This window comes from Pelodiscus sinensis, chromosome 2, assembly GCF_052426305.1.
Source record: "Pelodiscus sinensis isolate ZL-2025 chromosome 2, ASM5242630v1, whole genome shotgun sequence".
In the NCBI taxonomy this organism is placed as follows: domain Eukaryota; kingdom Metazoa; phylum Chordata; order Testudines; family Trionychidae; genus Pelodiscus; species Pelodiscus sinensis.
Genome location: NC_143053.1, coordinates 59,814,035 through 59,832,884, shown reverse-complemented (window position 1 = coordinate 59,832,884; position 18,850 = coordinate 59,814,035). Strand labels below are relative to the sequence as shown.

The window sequence follows — 18,850 nt, the reverse complement described above, 5'->3', positions numbered from 1 at the left end:
GAAGGCTAGGACTATAACTGGGTTTAAGAGAGAACTAGGTAAATTCATGGAGGTTAAGTCCATAAATGGTTATTAGCCAGTATGAGTAAGGAATGGTGTGGTGTCCCCAGCCTCTGTTTGTCAGAGGGTGGAGATGGATAGCAGGAGAGAGATTGCTTGATCATTACCTGTTTGATTCACTCCCTCTGGGGCACCTGGCATTGACCACTGTCGGCAAACAGGATTGGATGGACCTTTGGTCTGACCCCCATATGGCCATTCTTATGGTCTGAACATAATGTTGTATTTCTTTTTTAGCAAGGGATTTTTCATTTAAAGGAGAATTCAAACAAAAATATTCCTAAAAGAATTACATTGCTTGTGATGTTATAGAAGGCAATATTTATCTTTGTTTAATTTGTTGGTTCCTGATTTCATTTTTATAGGACTTACGTCTTTTATGTGTTTTATTATTACAGCATTCCTGAGCTCTGACCCTAATTCTACCACCTATGATTTATAGTAATTTATTCTAATATTTTGATAAAAGAGAGAATAAAGCTTCACTGGAAGATGAGACCAGATCTTCTGAAAATGAAAGAGGTTGCCCTTATTTACCTTGACAGAAGTGGCGGCCTTCAGAAATTTGTGGATGATTGCAAACTATATAATGGTACTGTTCGTTTGGCAAACCTATTAATATTGACAGACCAAACAAAGTTGGTTTAAACAATAATATACCTTATTTCTAATGTGTGTGCTATGAGACATTTGCTCATTGGCTGGCTCTCTGTTCTTACAGACTCAAAGCAAAGTTATGCTGTCTATCGATTCATTATTTCGGTAAATCCTTGTGATATTACTGAATTGGATGCAACTCTTGGAAACCACATTCTGCATAAACCAATGAAAGCTGCACAGATTTTTCAGTCAGTAAGTGAATTTGTATGTTTACAGAGACAGAAATGTACTCAACATTTTAAACTAATTTTTTCTTTGAAAAATCATTTTATTTATTGAATTACAGGTCTGCTTCATAGCTATTAAAACACTATCATTAATTGAACAATTACAGACAGAGTCCCAAGTAAGTTTATACTTGTTTTCCAGTTTAAAGAAAAATAATTTTCAAGCAATATTAAGTTGTATTTAGATATCTTTATGGTGTTAAATTTTAAGTTTTAATTTTCATTCTATAGACCTATCAATCTAAACAAAAATAGTTGAAACTTCTTACCTTCACATTCTCTGCATGTGACTACAAGCTAATTTTACCTTATTTGGCATGTCCCTGTAATGTTTTTGTAACTGTACACTGCATTGAGTTTTGTACATGAGTATTTGTCATTTATACTAAACATTTTAAATAAAAAATATTTTTGTTTTAATGCAATTCTTTTTCTCTCATGAGATTAATATAGTGTTGAAACCAACACACTTGCCTCCTCTGCCAAGTTACATTCTCAGTCTTTGTGAGTTTCCACTTGACTACATGTCTCAAAGATTTTACGTGTCAGAGGGAATTGTGATTGCAATGGGTACTGTAACAAAATACACGCAAGGAGCAAGATTCCTTTGTTCTGAGGAAACGTGTCCATTTTCTGAAGGTAGGAAAAAATGTAAAACGAGAAAAGTTCTAGACTCAAAAGGTTTTCTGATTGATTAGCCCATTAACTCTAGCTCATTATATACATTAAAAATGTAAGACTAATTTAATATTTTCCTATATACTTTTTATGTAATTTACACAAAGGAACTGCACACCCATGCCACATTTTGATGCTTCACAACTATATGATTTATTTTGGTCATTGGCTAGATTTAAACTATTGTGGGTTTGCCTGTATACCAACAAACTTCTCTCCCCCAGCAGGGAGGCAAACAAATTATTTTGCCTGTATAGTTTATAATAATTCTCTAAACAAAATAAGCTATACTGATAAAAGGACTTATTTTCCCAGTAAACTGCATTTACCCCAGGGCTTTTTATGGATATGGTGAATTTTTCCCCATAAGAAATAATGGCCCGGCCTGCCTCTTCTTGCCCTCTCCACTTCTCTACCTATTCCCACCCACTTCCACCTCTTCCTCAGAGTGCGCCCTCCACTCCCTCTCTCTCCCAGCACCTCCTGCATGCCACTGAATAGGTGTGGTACAGCAAGCAGGAGGTGCTAGGGAGTGTGAGGAGACGGTTCTGGAGGCTGGTGGGTGCTAAGCACCCACCGAAAATCAACACAAAAGGTAAAGCAAGTAAGTTGCAAATGACAGATATGCAGTTTGGGACCAATGTGAATTGAAACATGTTCTCCTATTGATGAGTGACTGATATGTGAAATGACATGTAAGGGGGAGATGTACACTGGGGACCAGTATTGTTTGCAGAATATATTTTAATTACATTTTTAATAAAAAAGATATATATTTATAATAATAAATACAGTGACTTCATGCCATTTTGAATGGAGCACATAGACATATATCACTTGTCTGATTCTCACAAAACCTGACTAACATGATGAGGTTAAGAATCTGGAATAAGCAATTCTGCCATCCAGTGGTAAAACCATAACCTAATACATTTAGTATACCACAATTGTTGGTTTTTATTTGGTGGCAGCAGGAGAAATTCTCCCAACTCTCAAGAGAAATACAGAACATGCAATAAAGCTGTTCATCTTAAGAACGGAAAAATAGGACACTTGAGAACTCCTGATTCAGTTGAATGCTTTATTCTAACACTCTGGGTAGGGATTAAAAATGATGGCTATGTACCGTTTTTAATCAGCCAGGAAGTTTTCAGAGCTTATACTTGTACATAGTCAACTGGAATAACTGCTTTCAAACCCAATTATATATTTTACATCACTTAGGCTATGTCTACACAGCAGTGTTATTTCAAAATAACATAGTCCACATCTACACAGCCTGCAGTTATTTCGACATGTTGAAATACTGTCAAGCTGGAGGACTTCTTACTCCAACTTCTGTAAACCTCGTTGTATGAGGAGTAAGGGAAGTCGGAGGAAGAGTGCTCTATTTTGAAATAAGTGTTGTGTAGACAGCACTAAAATTCAGAATAAGCTATTTCGAAATAAGCTACGCAATTGATGTAGCTCAATTTGCATAGCTTATTTCAAGTTAAGCCCCGCTGTGTAGATGCACCCTTAAAGTCCATTACAAATTATTATGGCAATGTGAATAAATATTTGGTTATATAGTCTATATAATGCTTTCTATTAGGGTTTAAGTATATAAGAGTGCATATACCTGGAGCTACAGAGTCTGCAACAGTGAGGAATGATTTTGTATGCTGTTTATGTGCTTCACCCCTGCGAGAAGATATGAAATTTAGAGTACTCGGTGGTAAGAATTGTGTAGTTTTATTTATAGTTCTATCTAGATTATCTTTCTATTTTTTGTGACATTTTTATTTACTTAACTTATTCTTTAGAGAGTTAAGTACTACTTTTAAGAAATGTAACATGCTACACTTGTTTATTTTGTAAGATAAACAGCTAGTTGAAATGATAGATGCAAAAGCTCTTAGTGCTTTCCAAGGATATTCCAACAATAAACCACATTTCAGGATTCAGTCTTTTACAGTTTTCCTAAGAGGTGAGTAGGCTGTTTATTCATCTATTCTTATATAATGATAAAACTTAATGCGCTCTTTTTTTTTAAACAGAAATGTTTTAGAATTGAATGGTATTTTTGTAAAAACAGCTTTTTAATTGGAACAAATTATTACTGTTTCCTTATATATTCATTTCTCTGGACAAAATGTTGAAAATACTGAAAGTTTATATTTAGTTGATGTCATTTTTATTTGAAAAGAACGCCCATGTTGTAAGCCAGGCAGTTAAAGACAATACATGTAAAATATTGGTTAATTCATATTTATTTTGATGTGTTATTTAATTAAAACATCTTGGCAAGTTCAGCATTATCTCACTGTCTGTGTAAAATTCTTCCACCTTCCTCTTTTCATATTGCTTTGCATTTGTTTAACGTTTTTTGTAATATCTTCTTCAATCTATCCATTTTCTTGATTTTCCTTTGATCTCTAGCTTCTGAATTTCTAACATCCATTGCAGACAATATAGTATTCCTCATGTTAAACTGAACAATCAGCACCAAAAACTAATCTATTTTTATGACAAAATATTTTGCAGTAATGCAACCCTTTTCCATTTTTCAAAAAAAATGATTAGTTGTGCTTTGGTGCTTTCTATTTATGCCTATAAAATTCATATATTTCTTTATAGTTACTGAAAATTGTGTTATTAATCCACTTACTTCAAAATAACAAGCAAAACAACTAAATAGGGACATTGTATTTGTATTATTACAAAGTAAAGCCTTTGGGCTGAATCCTTGAAGGTAATGAGTGCCCCCAATTTGCATTGGCTAAAATGGGCATTGACAGGATATAGTATAGCACAGACTCAGCTCTTTACATTATAGACTTTTCCAAAGGCAGTACAGGTCTTGAATGACATACACAGAGATTTGAAGATTTCCAAATCGATTTTTGCATCTCCTTTTAGTCTGTTCATTCTAGGTCCTTGCTTCTGAAGAAGAGCTCTCTGTGTTAGCTTGAAAGCGTGTCTCTCTCACCAACGAAAATTGGTCCAATAAAAGATATATTACCTCAACAACTTTCTCTTTCTAATCTTCCTTTGTTCAGGCATTTTGCCATGACATTTAAATGACAATAAGTGAGCATGAGAACACTGCAAATCTCAGTGCAGAGATCTGAGAATACAAGCATTCTCATTTGTGTTTAAATTCAAAATTAACTGCACTATCCATTTTCTCAATAGAAAATCATAGTGGCTCATCTCACACACTTCCTTCACCTGGTGCTCTAAGTTAGCAATTGTCTGAATGCAAAGTTCTATTCCCATTCTTTAAAGCTGCATTGAAATAAAATTGTTGCATGTTGCTTCCACTCAGTTATATTTTCTAATCTGAAGCACTGGTTTAATATAAAAATGCCTTACAAAGTTTTCATTTTTTAAATACATCTTTATATTTCTGTGTATATTTATTATTTCTAGATGAATTGTCAAACAAAATGAAAATAGGAAACAGGTATAGGTTTATAGGCATTCCGACCTGCATACAAAACTGTTCACAAGTTACAGTCTGTATAGAAGTCAACAGTTTACAACTCTGTAGTCCAGAAGGTAAGAAAGCTGTAAATTAAAATGACTAAAAATAGACAATGTTTTTGTTAGACCAAAGGCTTGACAGTCAGTGCAGTTTGCTAATACATGGAGATCCAGGTTTGGAAACCACTTTGGTACCTTCCCTCAGATAATCCTGAGTATGGACTTGTCCCAATTCTTCTTTTGCCTGACAGTACTGTCACATAAGAAATACATACAATACGATTGTCCACTTCTCTGTTTAGGAAACTACAGGACATCTATTGATGTGCTTTCCAATATCATCTTGTAAGCTCTGCTTTTCATTAGAGGGAAGTGTCTCAGGCCAGGCAATTAAAACTGGATTTTGCCTCACACCTCCAGCTCCTCAGCTGTAGCTTTTCTTGGTTGGAAACCTTTGTCTCACTCCCTTCTGATGGGTATTTCCAGGCCGCACAGTTCCATGTCTTCACTGTGTTATTCCCAGCAGAGACATGCTGCCCAAACTCATTTGATTGTTTCCTATTCAGAGATGGGTAACAGTGTGACTGCCCACAGTTGTAAGTTACCACACAGTTATTTCCCTAAGTCTTTTTTATTGTTAAGATAAAAAGCAATACAGAGAAAACATATTAAAATAATAAAAGAACCAATATGCATGCTAATATGTTTACTAGAGATCTCGCCATCATTAGCATGTTCTTGGGCAGAAGCAATCCTTCAGTACCCCACTATGTTGTTTCAGTTCATCACAGCATTAGCTCAGAACAAGCACTCAGTCTCATGGGGCCTCAGTAGGCCACATTTTTACAATCCTCCCCTAAGGATTGGAGCCTGTCTGTTTGCTGGAGCTGGAAGAAGACACTGAGCCTATTTAAAACCAGTCTGTTTAACCAAAAAATCTTTTATTTTTCTGTTGGTCCCTGGAGAATCCAGTTTGAATTACAGGTTGAACCTCTTTAGTCCGGCACTCTCTGGTCCTCCAGCATCCATGGTCTGGTAAGATTTTAGTTAGACAGGTGCCCACTTATCATAGATGTGGCCAAGTTTGCTGCAGTCCCATAAAGTTTGTTTGCAGCCACCAGTCAGTGTTCTGTGCTGTTATTTAGTTTTAATTTACCCCTAAATGTATTCTAAGAACCCAGTAAGCAGTGAAAGTGTCAGTAATGCTGTTAGACAATACTGACTTCCCATGGTCCAGCAAATTCTCTAATTTGGCACTGGTCAGGTTCCAAGGGTGCTGGACTAGAGAGGTTCAGCCTGTACTATGTAAGGAATTTACCAGAGGGTAGCTTCACAGGAGCTGCTAACTGAAAGAATTACATTACCGTATCCCTCCTCCTAGAGGAGTTACATACAGCTCCACAAACATACATACAGAATTGCATTTTTAATACAACAGACCCCAAAGGTATCAATCCTAACTCAGTAAGATTTAACTTAATTCAATAAAATGTACCTAAATTTCATAAGGTTTGGCCTTGATGATGCAGATATTATCAGTCTATCAGAAGTATATTTACATTGTATCTTAGATGGGGCATACAATTTCAATTCATGTACAATTTCAATTCATGTACTTGCTCTTACTCAGTGGATGCGCCTAGACTGGCAAGTTTTTCCGCAAAAGCAGCTGCTTTTGTGGAAAAACTTGCCAGCTGTCTACACTGGCCGCTTGAATTTTCACAAGAACACTGATGATCTCATGTAAGATTGTCAGTGATCTTGCAGAAATACTATGCTGCTCCCGTTCGGGCAAAAGCCCTCTTGTGCAAATGCTTTTGCGCAAGGGGGCCAGTGTAGACAACGCGGTAGTTTTGTACAAAAAAGCCCCGATTGCGAAAATGGCGATTGGGGTTTTCTTGCGCAAAACCGCGTCTAGATTGGCATGGACGCTTTTCCGCAAAAGCACTTTTTGCGGAAAAGCGTCCGTGCCAATCTAGACGCTCTTTTCCGCAAATGCTTTTAATGGAAGAACTTTTCCGTTAAAAGCATTTGCGGAAAATCATGCCAGTCTAGACGTAGCCAGTATATATTAGTGTCCTTTACTTGTTTAATAATAGTAAAACTAACATTTTAAGCTGTTCAAAGTCTGAATTTGTTACCCAAACATACCTAGTTTTTAATTAATTTTTATGATAATAGTGTTACCTAATGCTGATTTGTTTTATGAATAGCTCTGTTAAAAAGTGCTGATTAAGATATCCTTTGTTTATACTAGGTACTTCTTGTATCAGTGATGGTTTTAAGTATCTGCTGTCCTTGACTTCAAGTTCGTATTGGAGGTTTACAGCCATACTTGCCAACATCTTTGCTTGTCAAGTTGTCCCACCAGGCACTTACAATACTCTAAAACTCTCCATACTGTTGAGTCTTGTCCAGACATGTGACAGAGACAATGAGGCAGCAAATTACCTGGATCTTTTGATTGTGACCAGTGACACTCTAATAGCAGATAGGTAAACTGACACCTAGAAATTTGTACAAGTACTTCTACATTTAAATAAAAGATTTTCCAAGTTTTTATATCGGGAGGCTTAATATTTTCTCAAAAGGAAAACAGAGTCCACACTTCAAAGTACATCCTAAATTTTACTCAGCAAAATAACTTATAAAGGATGCATTTTTTTAAATTTCTGAACCCTCCTTTCCTTTGTCATCACTGTGCCAGGTCTTCATTATTATACAGCTGAAAGGGGAGCAAACATTGTGATGGTGAAATTTAAGGTTTTGCTTTTAACAAGTAAAGCTTTTAATCTTTTAATTAACTTGCTGAGTTTCTAACTCCAGTGCTGCTTAGCAGAGGCCTAACTATAGTCCTTCAAAAGTTGCTGTTGAAAGGATTACAGTCTGGCTACAAAAGCAAAGATTTGCCCCTCTCAAGCTTTAAGTCATTCTGACATAGCACTTCAGTCTTTTCTAAAACTAAGCTATTTTGTCAAAAATATCACACTGTTGTGACCTCTAGCTCAGCTCCATCAGTGATTAAGAAAGTCCAAATGGGTGCTGGTATTTTTATCACAGTGTCATTTTGACCTGAGCAGATACCATTAATGGTGGTGAAAAAACTGATGGCTGTGCATCTACTCTTCTTACTGATGGTGGAACTGAAATGATGGTAGCAATTATGGGAAATGTTTGATTAAAAAATGTCTAAGTCATCCTCTCATACAGCCACTACTGGATTCAAATTACCTTAGTAACCATTCATACTATGAATACAATTTTTCTACTGTGCATGCTTGACAGTTTTAAATCTCTGACCCACGCCCCCAGCAGGACTTCATTATACTTCCTCAAAAAGGCCTACTACAACATGACAGCTGTGAACTTTGTTTTCGGCCATTTTAGTTTTCTGGCCACAACAAAGATTAAAAAGTAATCAGACAATGTGAGAACTTCTTTCCTCATTGTCTCACCCTTTCACCAATGATTAACTGGGCATGTTTAATTCTATTTTGTTTTAAAAATTACCTTGGGTTGAAGACAACCATGGAAGGACTAAAGCAAGATTTTTTTCAAAAGTTATGAGCAACTAAAAAGAGGTGAGAAAATGGAAACACCTGCTTAACAAAACAATATGGTACACCCTGTGAATGCTTAATTATTGTTATTTATAGGGTCTCATACTTACACAATCTCCCCTGAGGCCTTGCCTATTTATAGTAACTTACTTAAAACAATATATATAGGACAACAAAGCACTTTACAAATCTCATCTCGAGTACTTATATACCTCCTGTTACTGTAATATTTAAGTATCTTCCAATATTTAAATGCCTTTAATCATCACAACACCCCTATGAGGTAGGGAAGTGCTATTATTCTATTTTGCAGTTGGAGAATTGAGGCACACACCCTAAGATCTAGATCACTAAAAGTTTTTAGGTGCCTAAATACCTTTATAAATCAGGGTGTTAAATGACTTGTCCAAAATCACACTGGACATTTTTGACAGAACAAGAATGTGAGCCTGGACCTCCCAACTAATACCTTAACTGCTGCACTATGTGTCTTCACAAACTCTCCTGTCTTTCATGCTGAGATTTGCCTGACATGGATGCTAGGATTAGACTGGCAGGGTGGATTGATTTAAATCAAGTTTCCCACTGATACTTCTATACGTATTTCTTAATGGTGCAAATCTGATCACCAAAACATGGTAATTTACATCTCAGAACAGCACAGCGTCTAAAAGCCATGACAGTTTTCCTGTGGCAAAGTGTGGGGGAATATAGGAAGATGTCTATATACTGCATAATGTCTTCTCTTTTTCTTTCCAGTCCACTGCACTGTTCCTTTCTATACTGCTCTTCCTTCTTTCCTTTATATCATCTGTCTTTAAAACAATGTCTTAACTCCTCTGCCAAGCTAGGCCCAGGTCCACTACCACATAAGCATAAAACAAAAACAGCCCTATCCAGTTTATGCCTCTCTTTGCACATTTTACTTTTTAGTCTACTGAGAAAAAGAAATTGAAACCTCAGAACTTACAAGAAGGAAGAGTTAGTAGCTGAACAGACTAGAGCCATTCACTCATTTTTATGAGACTGTAAGTGTAGGTGTAGCATGTTTATTATAAGATTTAACTCTACATTATTTTTAAATGATAAATTTAATATTTTATTGATGATTTTTAAAAATAAAAAAAATCTTAAATTAAAAATCCATTTTTTTTAAATAATCAATTTTTATCCATCCTGCCAAGATGGTGGCATCCTTCATCACATTTATTTTATCATGCCACGCCATTTATCAATACAAGGATAAAGTCCACTTCTATCTTTTGTAAGCATGAAGGCACCTCAGAATTGGTACAATGTGGTATCACTGCAGGTGAGAAGCAACATTTGGGCTGTCCATTCTGAATGCCTTAGAACACAGGGAAGGGCCCTGCACTTATGCCTCTAGACTAGAGTCTTTGAATCCACAAGCCTTTCCTCAAACACCATAAAGAAGGCAAAATGGTCAGGACTACTGTAGTAGAGGCTTGATCCTGCACTTTTTAAAGTCAACGGTAAAACTGCCATTGCCTTCAGTGGGGCAGAATCAGGCATTAGCAACGGAGGAAGATAATTCCTTCCTTCCTCTGGCCCAACTTTGCTAGACCAATTTAAGAATATTAAATGAGAATATAGGTGGAAATGTATGCTTCTTCATGTAATTAGTAGATCTATTAGAAGGAAATTATTAAATATAAGTGGGATCAACTATTTCAAATAGTGTCCCTTTGGTTTCTTACACACAACACCAAAAGGGGAACTGTTTGAAATATTTTACACATGGATAAAATTATTTGATTTTAATTTTTTTCTAAGTGTGCAAATCATTTAAGTACATTTGTACATGTTGCAAATTGTTGACAATTGTTCTTTCCCTAGGCTTCTGAATTACAGTGTTTGTCTTGTAGCCCGTGGAATACAGCACCCAAGATCTAGTGACATTTTTCCTATTGTGTCCAAAGATAAACATGGAACTGGAACTGCTAGCATTCAGGCTTCCAGTGCTGTACTAGCCAAAGGTGGCATCTGCTTCATAGGAGACTTGTTGTCACATAAAAAGGATAAACTTGAACTTCTGCAGTCAGGTAATCAGTATAAAGCCATTTTGCATATGCTGAGCAATCAGAAGAGGGGAGAAATCAGTGCCAGAGGAGACACAAGTAGAGCCAGGACAAGACACTAGGGGTGCGTCTAGACTGGCAAGATTTTGCGCAAAAGCAGTTGCAATTAACATAGCTGAAGTTGCTTATCTTAACTCAACTTTAGCCCACAGTGTAGCCGTACCCTAGGATAGGTGAGACTACCAGGCCTTGAGGAAGCTAGTTTTTGCAGTTCATCAGGGCCCTTTAAATCCTAACTGCAGCTCTACTCTTGTGCACTGTTGACAGGGATGTTAAAATTTCTCCCTAACTGCTGAGAAAAATCACCTCTATCAGCAGAAAACCTCATATACATGTCATAGAAAGGAGAAGAGTGAGCGGCTATTAACAGTACTGGGGTAGGGGGAGAGTTAATAAGATTTTTGCTTTAAGATTGACTCATGCAAGGCATGATAGGATCACAGTCTTACTAAGGCAGAGGAGCTACTTACTACAATAACTATTTAAATTATAGAAAGCTAGCTTATACAAGATATAAGTCCTGGCAATGGAGAGCCCTTATATTATGTTTAGGAGTTGATGCAAACTAAGCACATTTTAACATTGGCTGATAAATCTGTTCGAGAGAGCCTGGTCTTGAAAATGGAGCACACCGTTTGTATTACAGCAGTTTGAACAAACCTGAACCACAAAACCCACTCTGTGTTTTGTTTAATTTACATACAGACCAAGGATAACACTTTAGAGCTATTTTGTTTACCAACAGACTGCAAGGATTACACTATCTTATAAACACTTCATTAAATGAACTGATTTTATGTAAATGAAAGTTTTTGTAAAGTGGATTAGGTATGTCTTAAAATTAGCTGTTGGTAGTACTGCTTTTGTTAAAAACACAGATGTAAATTATTTAAATTATACCTGTAGCATACTTATTTGCATGCTATTCTGAATCTTCTTTTTGAATAGCTCCTGCTTTGGCATGTTCTTTCCACAGGGATGTAAAAAATCTATATACATGTACATTTTCTCCATGTCCCTGCACTAAATGCATTATGATTTCTTCTACATTTTTGTATCAGTTACTTCAAAGAGAACCTGACTTTCTCATAAAGAGTAAATATAATATGTAATTGGAATTATCCTCAGATCCTGTAACTGGGATTAGAGATTTAATGTTACTTACTTAAATCTAACTACTCTGATGTAACATATATTGGTTGATCCGATAGTGCTGGAGAGCAGAACTACCACAGTATTCATTCCTGGAAAGAAGTATGGAGAAGATGTTGATCAGCAAGTTATTCTTCCAATACAGACCAGTTTCTGGTCTTTTGTAGATGAGGATTCTTCTTCCAAAAAATATGTACAGAAGGATAATGTTCCACTTGGCAAACTGGTAAGACATATACTTTATGGCGGCAATAACTGCACTGTAACAAGAGTCTGGGGATGTAGATTATTCTACATGTAAAACAATAGAGACAAAACAAATACAGTGAACCCTCGTTTATCGCGGTAGATAGGTTCCAAACCCGACCGCGATAGATGAAAATCCGCGAAGTAGGATCCTCAAAGCCTCGGGGGAAGCCGGCGGGGGGGCATCCCAGGCGCGCCTGGGCTGCTCCCCCGCCGGAGCCCCTCCGCGGCTTTCAAAGCCTCGGGGGAAGCCGGCGGGGGGGCATCCCAGGCGCGCCTGGGCTGCTCCCCCGCCGGAGCCCCTCCGCGGCTTTCAAAGCCTCGGGGGAAGCCGGCGGGGGGGCATCCCAGGCGCGCCTGGGCTGCCCCCCCGCCGGCTTCCCCGGAGGCTTTGAAAGCCGCGGAGGGGCTCCGGCGGGGGAGCAGCCCAGGCGCGCCTGGGATGCCCCCCCGCCGGCTTCCCCGGAGGCTTTGAAAGCCGCGGAGGGGCTCCGGCGGGGGAGCAGCCCAGGCGCGCCTGGGATGCCCCCCCGCCGGCTTCCCCGGAGGCTTTTTAAAGTTTTGGTAAGGATCAATTTTATGTCCACAGTACAGTGAACCCTCGCTACTTCGCGGTTCGACCATCGCGGATTCACGTATATACATAATGTAATGAAAAAGTCCGCGAAGTCGTGAATCCGCGATGGTCGAACCGCGAAGTAGCGAGGGTTCACTGTAGTCGATATCTCCACAAGCCACCAATGTGACTTCATAGACTCTAAAATAGGGCAGCTTTTCTAAACATGAAACTTTTTTATTCAAGAATTTTATTCTGCTTTTACTGAGGCTGTAGGAGCAACATCATAGAATGTGTGCATGTGTGATATTGGACTACACTATTTCCCCTCCACAACAGTAATGTCACTCAAAATATTTTGCACTTGCACACCTATTAAAGAGAGCAAGCACCTGCCTTCTACCTTACAGTACACTCAGAAGTAAATTGATGTTTTATATTGATTGAAAAATAAGCAGTTGAGCTTTTCAGTCATATTGCTTTGGGTTTTACTTCTGTTTAGGACTTGAGATCCATATCAGCTAATCTTATAGATGCCTTTGGGCTTTTGGTACACTGCAATGAATTATCTTGCCAACTAGCTCTTCCTCTTTTGGAGCATATCATGAAAAAAGCCATTGATCCAGAACAAGTACTTTATACCATCTCCCAGCAATTCAGAACCCAAGATTATGAAGAGGTAACGAACTGTAGTTCAGAAGAAAAGTTTATTTGATAATTCAGCACTATTCTTTGGCATGATGTGGTTTTCCTGAGATGAAAACTTGTGTATTTCTGGCCATGCAGATATTCACTTAATATTCCATGCCCCATTCTGTTCTCACTGATGCCAATATAAATTTTGCCATATTTTCCTTGATAAAATATGAATTAGTGGGTGTTTCCTGAACATTTCTAGTGGGAGTAGTACTCTCTTTGTGTCTGTTCCAAGCACCACCTCAGAATTTAATACTAAACAACAGACTTAATCATGTTATTTCCAAAAGAATTGCTTTCTGGGGGAGAAGGGAGGAGAGAACCACTGCCAGGAAGAATGTAGATATATATTACCAGACTATAAACAAAACAGCAATGCCCATTTAATAGCTTTTCTTCTATATCTTCCATTTAACAAAAATGTAACTTATTAATTGGACACTTATGGCACATTTACACAGCAGAGTTATTTCGGAATAACTGATGTTAATTTGACTGGTGCAATGAAATCAGCAGCAGTTATCACAAGACAGCAACCAACAATATAGGGAACTATTTGTAAACAAACAGTTATTTGCATTCCCGGGAACAGAAACTGGGTTTTAAGTGTTTAACTCTGAACAGCCAAATTTAGATCTAGTGCAAGCATGTTCTTTTACCTTCTGCTACTACATATGAATTTGGCCCAGAGTTCCATAATTATAGGCTAATAAAGAAATCATACACAACTGCAATGTCCTAAATTGCACATAGATTAAAAATAAGGATAGTATGCAAGTCTGAGCATTGACAGTAACAAAACTTATGTTCAGTGTCCTAAACCCTTTTCATACTAAAAGTCAAAGTCATTTATATACTCTCCTTATAAAGAGCTAAACAGTTAAACATCATTTATCTTGTTTTTTGAAATAATATTGATAAATGTAATTTAAAAAAAAAATTAAAACTCCAGTATGCAGTATGGACAAGACTGGAACACCTCTCTCAGTATTGTGCAAGATTTTTTAAATTATTTTTAAATAAATATTATATAATGTAATGAAAAAGGACTGAGGGTGCTTCCCGCATGTGTTTAAATTTAATAGAGTAGTGAACAAATTACTTGTTTTAGTGCCCGAGACAGTGATCATATTGCTGTGTAAATGGTCATTCTTTCTAAAAATTGTGAAAAGGAAAATATGGTCTAGATTTAATACTATGCAGATGTTATACATAGCAGAATGAGCTCTGGGTGTAAGATTTCAATACTATTCCTTAAATAATTTAAAATGTATGCTTTTTTTAGTTTATTGTATTTGCTAAGAATTTGCAAGTAGAACTCAGTTCAGAAGCAGAAAGACTCGTTCATGGCTACTACCTAGCAAGTCGCAGAGTCAGAACTGATTCTATACATGGATCAAAACTATCAACATCTGCACTGAAAATCCTGTATGTTTTAATTTTTCTAATTAAATGCTTAAATTCTTCATGTCTCAAATTCTCTCTCTGTTTAAATGGTAATAGTGCGATCGGGGCTTTTTTGCACAAAACAAATCACAGCTGTCTACACTGGCCCTTGTGCACAAAAGCTTTGCGCAAAAGGGACTTTTGCCCAAATGGGAGCAGCATAGTATTTCCGCAAAAAGCACTGATTTCTTACAGTAGGATGTCAGTGCTTTTGCGGAAATTCAAGCAGCTAGTGTAGACAGCTGGCAAGTTTTTCCAGAAAAGCAGCTGATTTTTTGGAAAAACTGGCCAGTCTAGATACAGCCCATGAGTTACACAATATGCATTCTCAAAGTATTGTGGAACAAAGTGATGCACAAAATAAGAGTGTAGATATTCAGCTATGATGGAATAAGCAGTATGTAATTTTGCCCACTTGAAATCATTTGAATACCCCAACAGTATTTCTTTTGGTATGGAAAATAAACTACTGTGGTGATATTACCACTACAGCTCATTTTTCTGGTTAGTCATTGCAGTATATACCAATCTGTTTTGTATAATACTGTATTACTTTTCTGAAATGCTGGCTTTTTTTCCTCCCAGGGTTTCACTGGCTGAAGCACATGCTAAGCTGAGTTTAAGGAGGAAGGTACTTGAGGAAGATGCGTTGATTGCAATCTTGTTGTTTGAATCATCTCTCACTTTAAAACATGGTAGAATAATTAAGTTTTAACCTACAAGATATTTATTAATTGAGTACAGTTTTAGGTCTAAATATGTACAGATTCTTTATATTGGTCATTTTAAACATTAAATTTAAAACAGTTAAACTAGATCAGAGATTTAAAAGAATTTTACATTAAGGCATCTCAAATGTGGATATAAATACCTGTGGGGTTTTTTAGCATGGAAACAGCGTTTTAACTAACAGTAAATCAGCAAAGTCAACTTGACAAGGCAGACTGCTAACGAGAAAAACATCATTCTGAGAGGCAAGAATTATTTAGGCTGAACCTGTCTGAACATTTTACAGTACAGATTTCCTCCTATTTGTTCCCTATTAAAAGACAACGCATCTACTAAAGGCACTCTAGATACCATTAATGAGAGGCACCAGGAGCTTAATATTGATATCAAATTTGTGTCATACCATTGTATCTCAACAGCAATAAGCACCAGCCATTTTAGACTTAAATCAATATTTCTTCTTTATATCAAGGGCTGTGTCTAGACTGGCAAGTTTTTCCGCAAAATCATCTTCTTTTGCGGAAAAACTTGCCAGCTGTTTACACTGGCCGCTTGAATTTCCACAAAAGCACTGATGATCTCATGTAAGATTGTCAATGCTTTTGCGGAAATACAATGCTGCTCCCGTTCGGGCAAAAGTCTTTTCCCGAAAAACGTTTGTGCAAAAGGGCCAGTATAGATAGCAGAGATTTGTTTTGCGCAAAAAAGCCACGATCGCAAAAATGGCGATCGGGGCTTTTTTGCGGAAAAGCACATCTAAATTGGCCACGGACGCTTTTCCCCAAAAAGTGCTTTTGCGGAAAAGCGTCCTGCCAATCTAAACGCGCTTTTCTGAAAATGCTTTTAACGAAAAACTTTTCCATTAAAAGCATTTCCAGAAAATCATGCCAGTGTAGACGTAGCCAATACGTTTTTCAGGTTATAAGAGTGTGAGAATCTCAAGGTTTCATTTATAAACAAAATGATACATTGTAAGGTTAGGAAAAATTCTTTCACCTGGCAATTTCCTGTCATGGGTCCTGATCACGCAACCAGCTCTATGTGAATCCCTCTGATGGTAGAGCTTCTTAAAGGATCTGAGTGTCAGAACCTACATATGCAGCAGCCTAATGGGATGTTTTACCTGCCTCTTGGAATTTCAGATTTCCGGTTTGAATCTGGTTCTCTCAATAGCACTGTAAAGCTCCTATCTGATACCAAATCCCCAGAAGCATTCTTTAATTTGAGAACAAGATAGACTTTTTATAACATGTGGTTAGTGTTCTTTTTAGAAGTCATCCTTTCAAATATTACTAAGATGAAGCAGAAGCATTGGTCAAGATTTTCCAGGAGTGTATATGGAATCTATTAATATTTTCAATTCAATTCTTCTTTGTGTAGGTGCTTCTGTATTTTGTGTAGCTCCTAATGCAGTGTTTCCATATGACCTGAGTGATGAAAACTCACTGCAGCGAAGAGATGGTTATCTGATGCAGTGCCATCAGCAGCTGTTACAGTTTATTGCCACATATGGCCCTGGAACACACGTTACCAACAGCGAAGAATAAAGAACCCATTCTGAAAGCAGAGCTTGTTTCTATAGCAAATATTTCATTTTTTAATGTACACACTATTTAAAGTTTTAGAGTGATGCTACTGCAAAATGTATATACAAGTTGATTTTTATGGACTTGCTACTCCTACAGATAAAATTAAATAATATTGCATATTAAGTTTCTCAGACTAAGCATACTACTAGATTAGTGGCTTCTCCAAGCTGCGGCCTCTAAAGATAAGATGACCCAGAGAAGAAATGCAAAGTACTATACTAATGATGCCTGCTGCTGGAAATAGCAAGCAGATGAGAATGCTCATGCCCCTACAAATATTAAAATACAGTGAATCAGTGAGAAACGTATTATGGGAATAAGACGAAAACAAATGTTTAAATAAAAAGTTTAAAATTAGGCACTGCTGCCAAATGGATTACATGAAAAAGGTAATTTGTAGAACAATTTATTCATCCTAGGAATTACATTTTACCAACTTCATCTGCATTGTGTGGGTTTTTGCTGCTAGTTTTCAATGACAATGTCAAGAGTACTTCATAAAAAAACTGAACATTTAGTATGCACATACACCTGCGTAAACTGTCTTCGTATTCCAGTAGCACTAGAGACCTTAAAGTAAAATTAGGGACCCATTCTTTATATGGTATCTAGTATTGGACAGCCCAACACTGAAAGCCTCATACTCTAAAGAGAGGATACAAAGGATAGTTGGGGAAACAGAAGTGTAAAGTAACTTGCCTACCATCACCCAGGTCAGGAATAGAACCCAAGCCTCCTGACTTTGTCCAGTGACTTCAGTCACTAAATAGCACTGCCTCCGATTAGAACAAATTGACCTATTGATGACTCATTTTGACATTTGACCACAAGAAAATAATTAAATTTCTGTACCAAAATATCTGCAGCATATGCATGTACAGCACACAAGCATGGGCTAAGGATGTTAAGTAGTGAGTAAATGACTAATCCTGTACTCAATACAATTGGTATGGAGTACATGATTAGTCGATAAGGGGACACTGTGGCTCTGCAGTTTAAATGTAGTAGGAGCTGGGAATACAGGCAGCCTGGTCCCTACCACATTTAAGTTGCAGAGCTGCAGCAGGGGAGGGTCCAGGACCTGGCACGAGCTAGGACTGAAGCAGTCCCAGCTCGCCCTGTTGCTGGACTGCTGCAGCTCTGCCTTTTAAATGTAATTCAAGCTGCAGAGACAGTGCTGGGGGGAAACCAGCTTTTAAGCTAGCTCCCCCTAGAACTGGCTCTTGCTCCCCCACCCTTGCTGCCTCTGATATAGAGGCAACAAGGATGGGGTGGGAAGCAAAATGCAAGTGGTTCACTCAGCTACCTAATAAGCCTAGGCTTATCAGATAGCGGACTACTCTTTTACATCCCTAGTATAGGCTGAGCAGGAAAAACATAAGACAGAAGGAAAAAATATAGGTATCAGAACGTTGTGAGAAATAGATTTTTTGCAGAAATAGTTACAGCTGGAATCATTGCAAGAGTGAAGGAAATAAGATGCAAAGATGGACAGTGATATTAGGGAAACCTGTAATGTTGCAGGTAAACTCAGACTAGTGAGTTTTTGATTTTATATTTAAAAAGGTTACCAGTACTCATATAGAAGTGTGGAGTTGTTAGCCAGTATGTTAATATAAATGGAAGGGAGACTTATGCAAGGGACACTGGAATAAATTGCCAAGGGAGGTTGTGGAATCATTAT

General features: G+C 37.4%; 1 protein-coding gene across 1 annotated transcript; it reads left to right on the top strand.

Annotated features, from left to right (window-relative positions):
* Positions 1–462: 462 nt before the first annotated feature.
* Positions 463–17,124, top strand: MCMDC2 (minichromosome maintenance domain containing 2). Its single transcript, XM_075920583.2, has 14 exons — positions 463–652; positions 782–912; positions 1,007–1,066; positions 1,391–1,586; positions 3,220–3,342; positions 3,487–3,594; positions 5,040–5,168; positions 7,351–7,588; positions 10,511–10,716; positions 11,964–12,130; positions 13,209–13,385; positions 14,688–14,830; positions 15,434–15,543; positions 16,958–17,124. Exons 1-14 carry the CDS (start codon positions 553–555, stop codon positions 17,122–17,124), a joined length of 2,055 nt encoding a protein of 684 aa, XP_075776698.2. The 5' UTR covers positions 463–552.
* The last annotated feature ends 1,726 nt before the right edge of the window (positions 17,125–18,850 follow it).